Source organism: Sinocyclocheilus grahami, unplaced genomic scaffold (genome assembly GCF_001515645.1).
Source record: "Sinocyclocheilus grahami isolate Dianchi unplaced genomic scaffold, SAMN03320097.WGS_v1.1 scaffold868.1, whole genome shotgun sequence".
Lineage (NCBI taxonomy): Eukaryota > Metazoa > Chordata > Actinopteri > Cypriniformes > Cyprinidae > Sinocyclocheilus > Sinocyclocheilus grahami.
In genome coordinates, this window is record NW_015506047.1 from 367,535 (window position 1) to 382,506 (window position 14,972).

General features: G+C 39.6%; 1 protein-coding gene across 1 annotated transcript in view; it reads right to left on the minus strand.

The window, feature by feature from the left end:
- The window catches only part of LOC107563314 (calmodulin-regulated spectrin-associated protein 3-like), a 38,568-nt gene that overhangs the window by 9,359 nt on the left and 14,237 nt on the right, over window positions 1-14,972 (minus strand). Inside the window, exons 2-5 of the mRNA XM_016248159.1 lie at window positions 10,774-11,039; window positions 1,503-1,519; window positions 313-343; window positions 145-231 (exon numbers count right to left, since the gene is read on the minus strand). Of these exons, the coding sequence (XP_016103645.1) occupies window positions 145-231; window positions 313-343; window positions 1,503-1,519; window positions 10,774-11,039 (401 nt within the window). The remainder of the gene's footprint in view (window positions 1-144; window positions 232-312; window positions 344-1,502; window positions 1,520-10,773; window positions 11,040-14,972) is intronic.

Sequence of the window (14,972 nt, forward strand, 5' to 3'; positions counted from 1 at the left end):
AGTAGAGCCTGAAGAAAAAGATAGTGCTGCTAAGGAAATAAGTGACTGTTTGTGTAGAGGTGTAGGGGTCAAGTTATTGTACACATGCGCCCTTTGAGCTTTTTCGTGAGCAAGTCTGTCTGTTTGTTTATGACTGTTTCTTACCGAAGGTTGAACAGGCTGTGGTTCAGTACTAGGCTGAGATGCATCATTTTGTGTACCTTCTGTTTGTTCCTTCAGTCTTTGATTTAGCTACACAAAAGACAAACAAAAAACAACTTATGACAATGACATGACATCAAAAGTAAAAATCAAAGTGAAGACCACACCCACAGCATCTTTTCTGAAGGTGTTCCACAGGGTTCTATTTTAGGGCCAGTAATATTGTATATTCGAGGTTAGAAAGTATATATATAAACAGGAAAGTGAAAGGTATAGTTCACCAAATAATAAAAATTATTTAGTCACCTTGATGTTGTTCCATACTTGCTTCCTCCATAGAACACAGAATATTCAAGGTGCTTTCCCCATTCAATTAAAGGGGTCATATGTTGCTAAAAAGAACATTATTTTGTGTATTTGGTGTAATGAAATGTGTTTATGCGGTTTAAGGTTCAAAAAACACATTATTTTCCACATACTGTACATTATGGTTTCTCTTCTATGCCCCGCCTTTCTGTCCAGTGCGTTATGATTGGCTGCATACCTCAAGCGTGTGACGGAAATGTTACGCCCCTACCATACGGTTATTATGCCGTCAGGACGGAGCGATGATTCAAAAACATGAAAACCCATTATAAACGAGGCATTCGTTGCATCCAGTGGGGACATAATTATGTATTATTATGACTTATACTTTCTTTTTACGCGTTGCATCGCGCCGTGTAAACATAAAACCATGTCTGCATTTGTGATCAGAGGAATGACAAACAACAAGCCCTACTCTACACTGCCCAAAAAAACTCGCTTTAAATATAAAAAAATATTTAAAAATATAAAAAACATACTTACAGTTTCTGAGTCAGAACAGCCAGCACTGTAGTCTACTCTACCAGGATCAGGAAACGGTCCTCCATAAAATGTGTTGCACACATCTGAATATTTGGGTTGAAATGTTCTGGAACGGTGTTGTAAATACAACTTAACCACTGATTTCTAGTTGTGTCCATTTTTGGAAGGCCAAACAAAGTAGTTTCGCTTTCACAACGAAACACAGCGTGACACACGGTGGCCTAGAGTGAGCGGCAGTGGCCTAGAGTGAGCAGAGGCTGGGGGCTAGAGTGAGGAACGGCCAGAGGGCTAGAGTGAGCAGAGGCGGCGGGCTTGAGACCGGCACGGCTGGCAGATTCGATGAAGGAGCGTCCGGAGGGCTTGCGGCAACCACATGTGATGACCCCGGGCTGTCCAAGGTGAAAGCCGATCCGGTGATCCACAGCGCAAAGTTGTTGTATTTCCTCAGCAACCAGCACAGATCAGCTCCAGGCATGATGAAGCAGATATCGTCCTCTTTTGGAAGGCCAAACAAAGTCAAGTGGGCACTCTGCACCAATCAGAGGAAACAAACAGGACAGTCAGAGCTTGGAGAAAACCCAGCTGTCATTTGAACACTGACCTAATGCACCTAATGTAATAATGTCTAGTAACATTCAGAACAACGTCAGAAAGCAAGGCCTTTCTAATGCCACAGGACTGAAGAGTCTTTATTGAGGAGATAATGTGAATGTTTGGTTTACTGCATAAGTCTGAGTGACACTGCAAGAGAGAAATACAGTGTACAGAGTGAATGACTCGAAACAAAGGAAAAATAATGTGCCATGATTTACTTGCATATGCATTGTTTTGCTGTGTAATGCATCCTTGAAGCACTGTGCAATCAAGCAGCAAGAAATAAATCAATATTCAATACTGACTTCCTGCTGTTTCTTTTCTCAAAATGTTGCAGCAGTATTGTTCCCTTCCCTCCTCTTCTCTCCCTCTCTCAATGATATATGCATTATGACTCATGTGTGACAGACTCCAGGATACAGGGCAGCGCTGCAGAACAGCTCTATGGGGACTGCAATTTCAAACCCCCGGCATTCCACATTTGTGCTGCCGTCAGTATGTGTTTGTGTGTGTGCTGGGGTTTCTGAGCACATCAGATACCCAATGTGAGAATTCTCACAAGGAATACTCGCAAGGAAATTGTATTTTGGTACCAAATTGTTGTTAAAAGTCATCATCTACGTGTCTGCTTCTTGGTTAAAATGGCCATTTGGCAAGGTATTAATATAAACAGTTGGTTACGTCTAAAATAAATGTAAATAAATAAAGGGACAAATAATAATAAATATCATACATTATTTTATAATAAAATAAAAGCCTTGAACTGAAAAATTTTCAAGAAGTACTTGAAGACTACATGCTTAATTTATATAAAAAGTTATATTAACACACAGTAAAGAAGTGTGTTCATTTGCATATCTGTTTTCCGGTGGTAGCCAATTTGCATCAAGAATTGTGACACTGTTATTAGTATCGACTACTGATGTTTTGGTATCGTTTCACCACTACTCACAAACCCATCTGTCTTATCCAATAACACCAGACGCTGTAACAGAAACGATAACCTACAGCAGACACAGATGATGAGGACTATTCTTCATCCTCCCAGTCCATTACAGCGAGGCTGCTCACGTCCATTAAAAACAACCCAACCTCATTATCAGCTGAGTCATGGAGAGCACCTTAGCTGCGATAAGAGGGTTAAGCCATTAACTACTTTCTGCATTTCAACCAGGGGACATTTACTACCTGTGGCCCAAACCACTGAGAGTGTCAGTGTAGTCAATAGCAATTTAAATCTAAGGTTCAGGTGAACTGCATGAAAATAGTTTGGGTCCATTTTTTTAATAATAATAACAATAATACCAATGCAAAAGTATAAATATTTTATGCTCAATTTAATTGCATAACAGCAAAAATAATAAATCTTAATGTCCCAAAGCTTCATTTTGATGGAGCAATGAAATGTGAATTATCATTACACAAAAAGCAAAATGTAATCTCTTGATTTTGGATAAAAATATAGCCCAGACTATGTGATGCTCACTCACACAACAACACAATGGGAACACAAGTTCACTAGAGCAGTTCTCCAGGGGACATTTGACTCAATATGAGGGTAAACGATCCTTCAAGTCAAAATCCAGAGCGTTACGTTTTTACAGTGAGGAAAGGACATTTTTCAAGGACAAAACTAATAGATTTCCTCTTGGTTTATGTCTAAGACAAACAGGGCCAAAGACAATCATTCACTATCAGTTGGAGCAACGCCAGACATTTTCAGAGGGGTTCTTTTTATGTTTTTTAAGATGAAAACAAAAGACTTGGACAAAAATCAATAGAACACATGTTGCCTTTCACATGTTCCCAGTCATGTTATTCATCGCTGTTTTGTGCGATCTATTAAAATCTATTAAAAAAGTCTATTAAAAAAAGAAGGCAGGGAAGACATTTAGGTGAGGACATTCATGTTCCCAGTCATGTTATTCATCGCTGTTTTGTGCGATCTATTAAAATCTATTAAAAAAGTCTATTAAAAAAAGAAGGCAGGGAAGACATTTAGGTGAGGACATTCATGTTCCCAGTCATGTTATTCATCGCTGTTTTGTGAACATGAATGTCTTCACCTAAATGTCTTCCCTGCCTTCGTTTTTGCCATATTGGCCACACTCAGCCTGCTATAATCATTAACTCTCAAACAGGTCAGAGGAACACATTCCCTTATGCAGCCCGCCTCTCTACAACACACGGCTAATGCTAATCTGTCCCAACCAGTGTCTGCCCCCTTGCACGTAATACATGCAGCTTTCATCCTTTGCAACCACCCAGTAATGCGTTTATCCTGTCCAGTACAGTGACACACTTCAACAGTAGCGTCTTTCCGAGCGTGAACTGAAGTGCTGACCACTGCAGAGTGCCGAGGGAGGAGCAGCTCTGTCAGAAAGCATTTATACCTCAGCTTCCAGTGACTGGCTCAGCCAGGGGGCCCGTGTTTGTGAGGATAAGCCACAGTGGGAGGGTTTCAGCCGATCTCTGTGCCACTTTAAGAACAGATGTTCTGGTGCACAGCGAAACGGGATGATAATGGAAGTGTCGTATTTATTTTGTCAATAAAAGTGTCAACGAGATCATTTTGAAATGCATAAATTAGCAACAGTGTGGTTGACGAGGACACATCAAGCAATGTGTAACAGATGCCCATGAACTTCTGTTAATATTGAAGAAATAAGGAAAGAGACTACAGATGGGAAGACAGACGAAAAGGGCAAAAATATAATATGTACACTACCATTCAAAAAGGTTTGAGGTCAGTACAATTTTTCTAAAATAAATATTTTTATTCATTAAGGACGCTTTCAAATAATCAAAAAGTGACAGAAAAGACACTTATAATGTTACAAAAGATTTCTATTTCAAATAAATGCTGCACTTTTCAACACTGATAATAATATAGCCTATTTCTTGAGCATCCATAGTGAGCAAAATGACTTCTTGGTTATATTTTGGCTAACTTGACAATGCTTATGTGCACTACAACCCTTTTAACACATTAACAATGTTAAAGAACACTCCACAGACTTCTGCCCAAAATCAGTGCAAAAAATGATCTTGCAATTTGTGTCTGATCCGTAAGAAACGACTGTACTGCGGAGGTCACAAGCTCTGCTCTGTTATGTGGTATAGTAATTATACAGAGAAGGGAGAGGAGAGCGGTTCACAACAAAGGAGAGGAATGAAAGCGAGAGGAGACGGGAGGGGGGCTTGGATTTCCCGTCCCGACACTCCAGGACTCGCTAAGCCAAATCACAAGTCCCTAATGAAAGGGGAGAGGGACCAACACTGGAACACAGAGCACAACCGGCCTGCCAAATCACCATAACAACCAGTATGACCCACAATGCACCTCACTACAGCTTAGAGTGCAAAGACGAAGCTGGAAATCCTGAGGTAACACAACAGCTAGTCATAATGATATAGTGCCGTCACCACAAACCCAGGCAGCCCTGTGACAACTGCCAAAATACTCCACTGGCAGGGCAAAGGCAAAACAAAGTTCACTGCGGTTATTATAACTGTGAATGCTCATTTCTAACCCCCGGTCCTCAGTGTGCCACAGACAGGAGGATAAGAGGGCCAGGGCACAGCAGGGGGTGATTTACAGGAAGCCCTGCAGCCCTGGACCATATGAACTCATTCTCCAAGCACATACATATAAACACACACAGTATACTGAAACCATTTCTAATATGAAAATCAGTTGTTTGTTATTAATAAAACCAAGGATCAGAACACAAAGCAGTGCTTAAATACTGAGGACTGCAGCTCCTTAACTCTAACAGCTTTACAGGAACTTCAGGAAGTAGACGGCAATAATCTGACTTCCAAATTCCCCTGATCAGTTCTGGTTACAGAAACTCAAGCTATTTTTTTACACAATTTCTCCTAGAACATCTTAAACAAACAAAACAACAGCAGCAGCAGCAACCTGAGGCTCTCATGGAACTACACATATGCAGCTCACAGGAAGGCCTTGACGGCATTGCAGAATGAATAATGCTGCACAAAAATGGACAAAGATTATAAATCAATGAATCAGTGTGCAATTGGTGAGACATCTTGCATTCTTTTTTAATATATTAAAATAGGATAAAACAAGATTAAAAACAGGATTGAAAATAAAATAAAATAAAATACCCTTATCAGATCAGTTCAACAGAACTGAAATGTGGCATCTGGTTGTTAATATTCAAATGTATGATGATGCCGAGACTGGATCATCATTTGACGCAGAATAAATAATATCACACAAAAATGGACACACGGATGAAAAATAAATGCAATCTGTAAGCAATTTGTGAGACACCTTGCTACCTTTTTCAATGAAATGAAATGAAATACACCTCTCAGATCAGTTCGACAGAACTGAAATGTGGCATGTCTTGTATGAAGATCAGATGGGACTATGGCATACTATGGTATTATCATGGTGCATCTCCAAAGAATTATTTAATACCATGTAAGTATATCAAGGTTTAGTTATCATCACCACTTTCTGTGCAGGAAGTATGCCAAATGTTGAGTTTTGATATATAGTCATTGCTAAAACATACTTCAGCTGCTCTAAAGCGGTTTACTGGCCTTGTTTCAGACTGCTGCAATTCCATCCTAATTCTACATCATGACCCACTTTTATCAAGCTGCTACAGCAGCCAGTCAGCCAGCCGCCCCCACAGTAAGGCCTGGGAAGTGCACCACGAGCAGCCAGACAGCACCAGATGAGCCCAGAGCTCACCGCACAGCTCGCCGAGCACATCATGACACCAGCAGGGGACCTGCAGCCGGGAACCCCAGACGGAGACTGCAGAGCACTGAACATTCACCTGCCTGCAGCACCACATGCTATCAATGCATCCTCAGAGGTGTCAGCACTCAGAGATGGCCCTGTTGGAGAACTGATGCTGGAACAAATATACAGAATTTAAATTGGGTATAACGGGGGCGAGACAAAGGAAGAATTGGGTCACTGGAGAGAATGGTAAAAAAAAAAAAAACTATAAAAATATGGCTTGTAGGGCTGTTATCAGGGTCCAAAATGATCTCTTTACCAAATTTGCCAATGGGTACAGCTTTTCTAAGCTCTCGCAAAGTCGTCGGCACAACCACTGTTATTATAATCAATGTATCTGTGTGCAATTCATGGGACACCTTGTTTCTTAAAAAAAAAAAACACTTTAGTATCATTGGGTTACTATTACAGTTTTATTAATATTTTGAAACCGTTTTAAATTTTTATATTTTCCATTTTTATAATACAATATTTTCCATTTTTTCATTATTTTTAAATATTATTTATTTAATTCTAGCTAGTTTTAGTAATTATGTTTGTTGTTTTAGTCAGTTTTATTGGTTTTTGTTTACACACACACACACGCACGCATATATATACACTGAACAAAATAATGAACGCAACACTTTTGTTTTTGCCCCCATTTTTCATGAGCTGAACTCAAATATCCAAGACTTTTTCTATGTACACAAAAGGCCTATTTCTCTCAAATATTGTTCACAAATCTGTCTAAATCTGTGTTAGTGAGCACTTCTCCTTTGCCGAGATAATCCATCCACCTCACAGGTGTGGCATATCAAGATGCTGATTAGCATGATTATTGCACAGGTGTGCCTTAGGCTGGCCACAATAAAAGGCCACTCTAAAATGTGCCGTTTTACTGTATTGGGGTTTCCGGGGGGGGGGTCCGAAAACCAGTCAGTATCTGGTGTGACCACCATTTGCCTCACGCAGTGCAACACATCTCCTTCGCATAGAGTTGATCAGGTTGTTGATTGTGGCCTGTGGAATGTTGGTCCACTCCTCTTCAATGGCTGTGCGAAGTTGCTGGATATTGGCAGGAACTGGAACACGCTGTCGTATACGCCGATCCAGAGCATCCCAAACATGCTCAATGGGTGACATGTCCGGTGAGTATGCTGGCCATGCAAGAACTGGGATGTTTTCAGCTTCCAGGATATGTGTACAGATCCTTGCGACATGGGGCCGTGCATTATCATGCTGGAACATGAGGTGATGGTTGTGGCTGAATGGCACAACAATGGGCCTCAGGATCTCGTCACGGTATCTCTGTGCATTCAAAATGCCATCAATAAAATGCAACTGTGTTCCCGTGAAGAGAACACCTCTCCAAAGTGCCAGACGCCATCGAATGTGAGCATTTGCCCACTCAAGTCAGTTACGATGACGAACTACAGTCAGGTCGAGACCCCGATGAGAACAACGAGCATGCAGATGAGCTTCCCTGAGACGGTTTCTGACAGTTTTAGTTTATAATTTTGTTCAGTGTATATATATATATATATGGTTGTTTTTTTATTTATTCTTTTTAACCCGGCATTTAAAAAAAAAAAAAGATCTCAAATGAGACAGACATAAAATTGGTGAATTTTTATGTACAACGGGCCAAACATGTTACTATATGTGTTATTTACTGTAAATAATTGTCAAAAAAATTTGTAGCATCTACTAATATGTTGGTAGATTTAGGACACAAGGGAAAAACTTTTCTGACAAGTAGGTAATCAGTGGGTAATCAAGTATTATTATAAAACAACTGTAATATTAAATCATCTGATTAATCAGCCTTTCTGATACTGACCTATCACTAATCATGACTTATGTATATTCAACAACACTGACATCTATCACCTAGTTTGATTTGGATAAATGTAGGTACGAGAAACTCTACAGTTAATGTAAAAAGCTCTGAGCCCAAGGGGAATCAAACACTCCATTAGTGTCCATTAAAGCCATCCTGCTGTGAGAAGGACCCTCTCTAACAGGGAGGAAAGTGCTACATCAGATCAGGGTCTGCTGTCTTTTGTCAGGTATTGTTTGAAGGCCTGATCCCTCGACCCTGCCACTATCTGTCAGCCCTTACATTGTCTCTCTCCACCCACCCCAGCGAGCCTGGGCTTAGCATGCAGTTTTTCAATAACTGTCCTGTCCCTTACAGCTGGTTCTACTCAGGGATTGCTTGAGAGGGGGAGCTGCTTGATATGCTATAATTCCTGGAATCCAAGCATAAACTAGAGCTGCCCCACGCCAAAAGCCCCTTTACCTCCAGAAAACATCCCCCAGTTTACCTCCAGAAATCATCCCCCAGTGCTGCAATGAAACCAATCCCATGTGTCCTAATCCACAGGTCAACTGACTGTGACTTTTGGCAGGCCAAATCAGCTTTGTTATCCCCTTGATCTGAGCTAGTGGACTACAATGAGACACTCATGCTCAATAAATCGGATACAACATACTGAGGTTCCTACCTAGAGGAGCTCCGGTTGCCATGAGAACAGTCAGCGTCCTGAGACGTGCTTATGCGGATTGGCTGGACCGTCCTAAAATACAAGGCTTTAGTTGTTGGACTTGGTCCTGGGTGTCTGAAACAACTGCCCCGGAGGCAAATATGGCTGCCGAGTAAAGACTTTCCTTGACAGGGACTTCCTTGGCCTTCTAGAATACCTAATTTTGTCCAAAATCTCGGGCAGGATGACATGTGTTTTTTTATGGACTGCAGCAAGGTCAGTAAATTTCTATCTAAGATGGCAAACACCTTTAGAAGATATTAACAATGAAGTATATTTTCATATACTTTTTAAAAGAAACAATATGTCTATTTTAAAATCCATTTCGCTCAATGTGTGTGTGTGTACTATGCATACGGTTTAGAGTATTGGGACAATATTTAGTCAAATTATCCATGTGCACTGAACACTATCGAATGAGAACAAAATATGAACTGAATTGGACAATAACAATTGTCTTCTGGAGAGCTGTTGATGACTGAATTGAGTTTAAATTGAATTGAACTGATTTTATAAGTGATGAACTTTGCTTTGTTATTGAACAGAATCAACTTGCACAGAAGGCATCGCAATTCTTGGCCTGATACTTCAACGAATCCATGATGTCCTTCATACAGTCAAAATTCCCATTCCTGCAACAGTAAAACACCCCCATAACAGGACTGGGCCACCTCCATGTTTGACCATGAAGATGATGTTCTTCTGCTCATAAGCTTTGCCTTTTTTGCACCAGACATACTGCTGATCCATTGGTCCAGAATGTTCCAGTTTGGTCATATCACTTCATAAAACATTCTTCCAGAACTCCACAGGTCTATCCAAATGAATTTTAACATGTTCAAGTCGACCTTTTATGCTCTTCTTGATCAAGACTGATATTCAGCAAGATGCCTCAAAAAATGAAGGCCATGCTTGTCTAATGTTCTTCTTCTTATACTCTGCATTGAAATGTTTCGCTCTCCTTCATCAAGTCATCTTGCAAGTCTTTGGCTGTACAATGCAGGTTTTTCTCAGCTGCTCTGATTAAACATTTTATTTAGCTTTTTTTTTTCTTCAACACCCTTGAGGGTTTTCTGGTACAACACATTTTAAGCTTAGAAATAAGGCTGGCAGCGATGTCTCTAGGCGCTTTTAATGTCTTGGAAATCTTCATGTAGCCTTAGACTTTCTAATGTAATAAAACTATTTCTTCTATAGCTTTTGAGAGAGCTCCGTTGACTTTGCCATATTTGCTACTCAACTTCAGCACATGCATGGGCTAAGTTTATGTATGTGTAACAGCTCAAGCTAATTCTGGAGTTTCTAAAGGTTTAATTGTATTTTAAGACAATTTTGTTCCATACCATACCAAATAAGTGACTTTAAAACACCAATGTTGAATAATTATGACATAGCTGTGTTATTAAAAAATCCCATAACTCAAAAATATTACATTATGTATTGACACGATCAGTTTTAATATACCAGTAAACTGTTAATAGATGCAATTTTTATAAAATCCTGGATCTTCAGAAAAGCTTGTATTTGTAAAGTACTACAGTCTCTGGGGGGTTGAATAATTTTGATTTCAACTGTATATAAATACGTAACTACTGACTCTTTTATCTTAGCTACATGCTAACATCATGATCAATAGTTGAGTCTCTGGTGTGGGTCATATGAGGACAGCTATTAACGCAGCACACAAGAACGTCAACTTAACCTGCTGTCTATGAAGAGCATCTCAAATCAGTCACTTATGGATTGGATTTCAAATCAGCGGCAGACAACAAGTCAACTCTGGGTTTTAAGATACAAAAGCCATTGTATCAACTCCAAACTCAGCTCTCTACATAATTCAGACAGGAATGTGCTGACACCACTCATACGACTTACCATTTTGATGGGCTTCTGTCGGAGCTCGGCCTCTGTCACGGGGGCATTCTGGTCTTTGGGTGCCAAGCCCTTCCTGCCCAGGAACTGTAGGAGTGCTGGGATGTCTTTGGGCGGCCCCTCGGCTCCTGGACTTCCACTCAGCAGAAGGCCGTAAGTGCGACAGTAGAGCTCAGGGGACAGCAGAAGGCGCGTGACGGGAGGCTTCAGGTGTTCTTGCTCATACTGATCACAGTAGAACGGGTCTCGCAGCTCCACCGGAACATTCTCTGCAGGTGAGAGAGAGAAAAAAAGGATGTGTTCAGAGTGAAATACTCACATACTGCCTACTGTATACTATTCAGCACTGTATAGTGCATGTATTTTTATTTTTTTTTTAAAAAGAGTATGTGGTACAATATGCAACATCAAACATGCTAAACTCTATCATAAAAGTGCTGATTGTTCAGTACAGCATTCACACAAGCTAAAATACTAACGGTAGTAACAGTTATCACACAAAGGACATGTTCGCTGAGCTACTTGTTACTGTGCAACACTTCTAGTTTACATGTTAAAGACTATAACTACTAGCAGAAGAATGCCATTCAAATTAATATGGCTTAAAATTAATATGGCTTAATTAAAGAATATGAATATTTATGAATCTTATGAATCATGAAACAATCGATAAGAGCTTAGAAAAAATGTGATGCTTTAATTTTTATTACAGTAACCCTTGTATAAAAGTACTAAAGCACTTGAGGTTGTACTATTAATTATTATGTATTGCACATTTATGTCACAATGGTTACATCTGCAAAAAGCATCTAGTTCTCATTTTGAAAATAATTGTAACATTTACTTTTACGTTGCGACAAAAAATGTGTCACTACAGACATCATGATTGATGTTGATGATTGTTTTGCTTCAGGTTAATTTGCAATTATCTGCATTTTTTCCTGCGGTTGTTGTATTTATGTTTATCGCCATTTCAGCTTTACATGCCATTTCATGACAGACAAAGATGTCACATTCAAACAATACAAACGTAAAATTCAACTAAATTTCCTACCGTAAATATATCAAAACTAAATTTTTTGATTAGTAATATTCATTGCTAAGGACTTCATTTGGACAACTTTAAAGGCGATTTTCACAGTATTTTGATTTTTTTACACCCTCAGATTTCAGATTTTCAAATAGTTGTATCTCGGTCAAACATTGTCCTATTCTAACAAACTATACATCGATGGAAAGCTTATATATTCAGCTTTCAGATGAATAGGTTAAATCTCAATTTAAAAAAACCCTTATGACTGGTTTTGTGGTCCAGGGTCTCATATTGTGTTAACATAACTCTATAAATGAACTGTACTATAAATTAATGATCTATAAATTGTACTTGAGATAAATTATAAGTTTTTCCTGGGTCCAGCTAAAAAACAAAACAAAAAAACGAGTCCTTCAAAGATTGTCCTGATGTCATTTATTGTAAATGAAATGTAAAATTGTCGCACACAGTACAGTGTGTCTTTGTCACATGTTGCACACTTTGGCACATAATGTAGGTCAACATTAATGTTATTAGATACAGCAGGTCTGAGTGACAGAGCGATGAAGAGAGAAAAAAAAATAGTGATTTTACATATTTAATCTTTATGCCTAATAAGCTAAAAATACACTGGCAAACCTGACTAACATGCTGATTTTTTACTGATAGCCTGATATCGCTTTGCATACAACTTTATCAGCATTTAAGCGATTTACATGACCTGGGGTTTTAAAATAGTATCATCGGTATAACACTCTTGTTTTCTTATAATGATTCTATAATGAACTTAATAATTATCAGCATTTTATTGTACATTACATTACCTTTCAAAAGTTTGGGGTCTGCAACATTTTTAACATGTTTTTAAAATAAGTCTTGCTCACCAAGCCTGCATGTATTTGATCAAAATACAGAAAAACGGTAATATTGTGAAATAACTATTTTCTATTTGAATATATTTTTTAAATAATTTACTCCTGTGATGCAAAGCTTAATTTTTAGCATCATTACGCCAGTCCAGTGTAACATTCAGAAATCATTCTAATACGCCGATTTGCTGCTCAAAAAACTTTTCTTATTATTGTCAATGTTGAAAACAGTTGCTACTTAATATTTTTGTGGAAACTGTGATACATTTACCAGCATTCTCAGACATAGTTAAAAAGAACATTTATTTGAAATAGAAGTCTTTTGTAAGATAATAAATGTTTTTACGGTCACTTTCGATCAGTTTAATGCATCCTTGATGAATAAAACATCTTTATTTAAAAAAATGTAAATGACATGGTAGTGTACATATAAACATACTCAACAACCTGGGAAGACATAAGAGACAGACTAACCTAACAGAAGAAAACACAAAGCTAGCTATGAGGAAAAACGGCCCCATCATGCCCTGCAGCCCAAATTATCTGATCGAGTGAGCAGAGCAGGGGATCAACAAACCGCACACACACACAAACATGCATGCCACCAGAAAACTAAAAACATACAGGAGTTGGAGCTGTAGATGTGAGTGATGGTGAAGACACTCCTGGTCCAATTTCTGCTAATTGGCCGTTTGCTTCCAGTCACTGCCTCTCCAATAATCGACTCCTTGAGCAACAGTGACATCACATTCCCCAGGGTGCACCACAGCTGAGACCGGCACCCAGAGCCCGGTCTCAGAAAGCCACACACACCGTGATAGCTTCAAAAAAAGGTCTGTGGAGCCAATAAGAGCCAGGTGTGCAGTGCGTTTGATGTGCTGTACAATAGGGGAGAGATTCAACCGGTCTCTCTCTCTTTTTCCTCACACAAACACACAGAGACCTAGTGAGGCAGCAAACACGAGCTAAATGTGAAACCTGTACCACGTGGGCTGAGAAACAACGATCCGCATATGTGGGGCACATAATAAATGATTCTTTTACACAGTCATGCTTTGTCAAGCCGATAGTTTGGATTTGAGTGCCTACACCTGTGAAAGGACATAAAGAGAGACCGCTCCTGGGGTGGTGTGAGACAGTTTCTGTAAACAAGCACCAAACACACACAAAACCTTGTGAAACGCAGACTTGAAACATACACCTCACACGCCCACCGTGAACTGGTTCTGCCACATTCAGAGCTGATCATGAATCCACAATGAGAACGGCACCTCTCTGCCACATCCATGTTTAACAAGCAGCCAGAAGCCATGGGACCTGTTCTAGGACGAGTTCAAGGACAAGTTCCAGGACAAAAAGCTTCTGATAGGAGCTAAAATCAGCGATACCAGTGTACAAGTTTATATGTTATTTACATTTAATCTGGCATTTTAATTAGGGATGCACGATATTGGATTTTTGCCAATATCCGATATGCCGATAATTTTGCAGATGCCAATACTGATATATATAATCATTTTTAATTTTGGTTAGTTTTTAACAAGAACTTATTTGTTAGACTTAAATAAACAATAATAAAGTTATTTAGTTCCGATTAGTTCCGGCTTTGATGAAGGTCCGCCTTCTGAAAAACAAAATGTGTTGTGATTGGTTAGCTGTCCCAGTGCGTTGTGATTGGCGAACAGCTTAGACGGTGTTTCAGTACTGCCCCGCCCCTTGCTCCATCTTTCAACAAAAGCTTTTGGCGAATCCGGCACTTCTCACTCGTGATGTGGAAGCTGTCCTCTGTAAAATGCGCAGCACACAATAGCAAATTGGGGTTATAATGCTCAGGAACAGAGTTAAAAAGTAAATTGCAACCACTGTTTCCTGACATCATCCACTTTTGGAAGCCCAAACAAAGAAGTGTGGTCACGGAGGTGAAAAAAAACAGCGTTTCAGGCAGTCGCGGACCGGACGAGAAGTGCAGCGTCGCGCCACGTCTTTAAAATTCAAATACTTTATTTTCTATGAGTGTAGGCACACCGGTGGCGCCGTTCGGCACCTGTCTGTGGCACCCAGCTACGTCGTGTTGTACTTGTAAGAATTGTTCTAGACCAGCGGTTCTCAATTCCAGTTTTTGCGTACCCCCCCCCCGCATGTTTTGCACGTATCTTTTTATTAGCACACCTGATTCAGATCATCTCGTTAGAAGTGAGCTCCGTGCATGAACTGTGTTCCGATTGACATGGTCCCTGACAACGGAGGGGAAATCCGTTGAAGTTTACTTCACTTCGGAACATTCATTTACAGATTTGCGC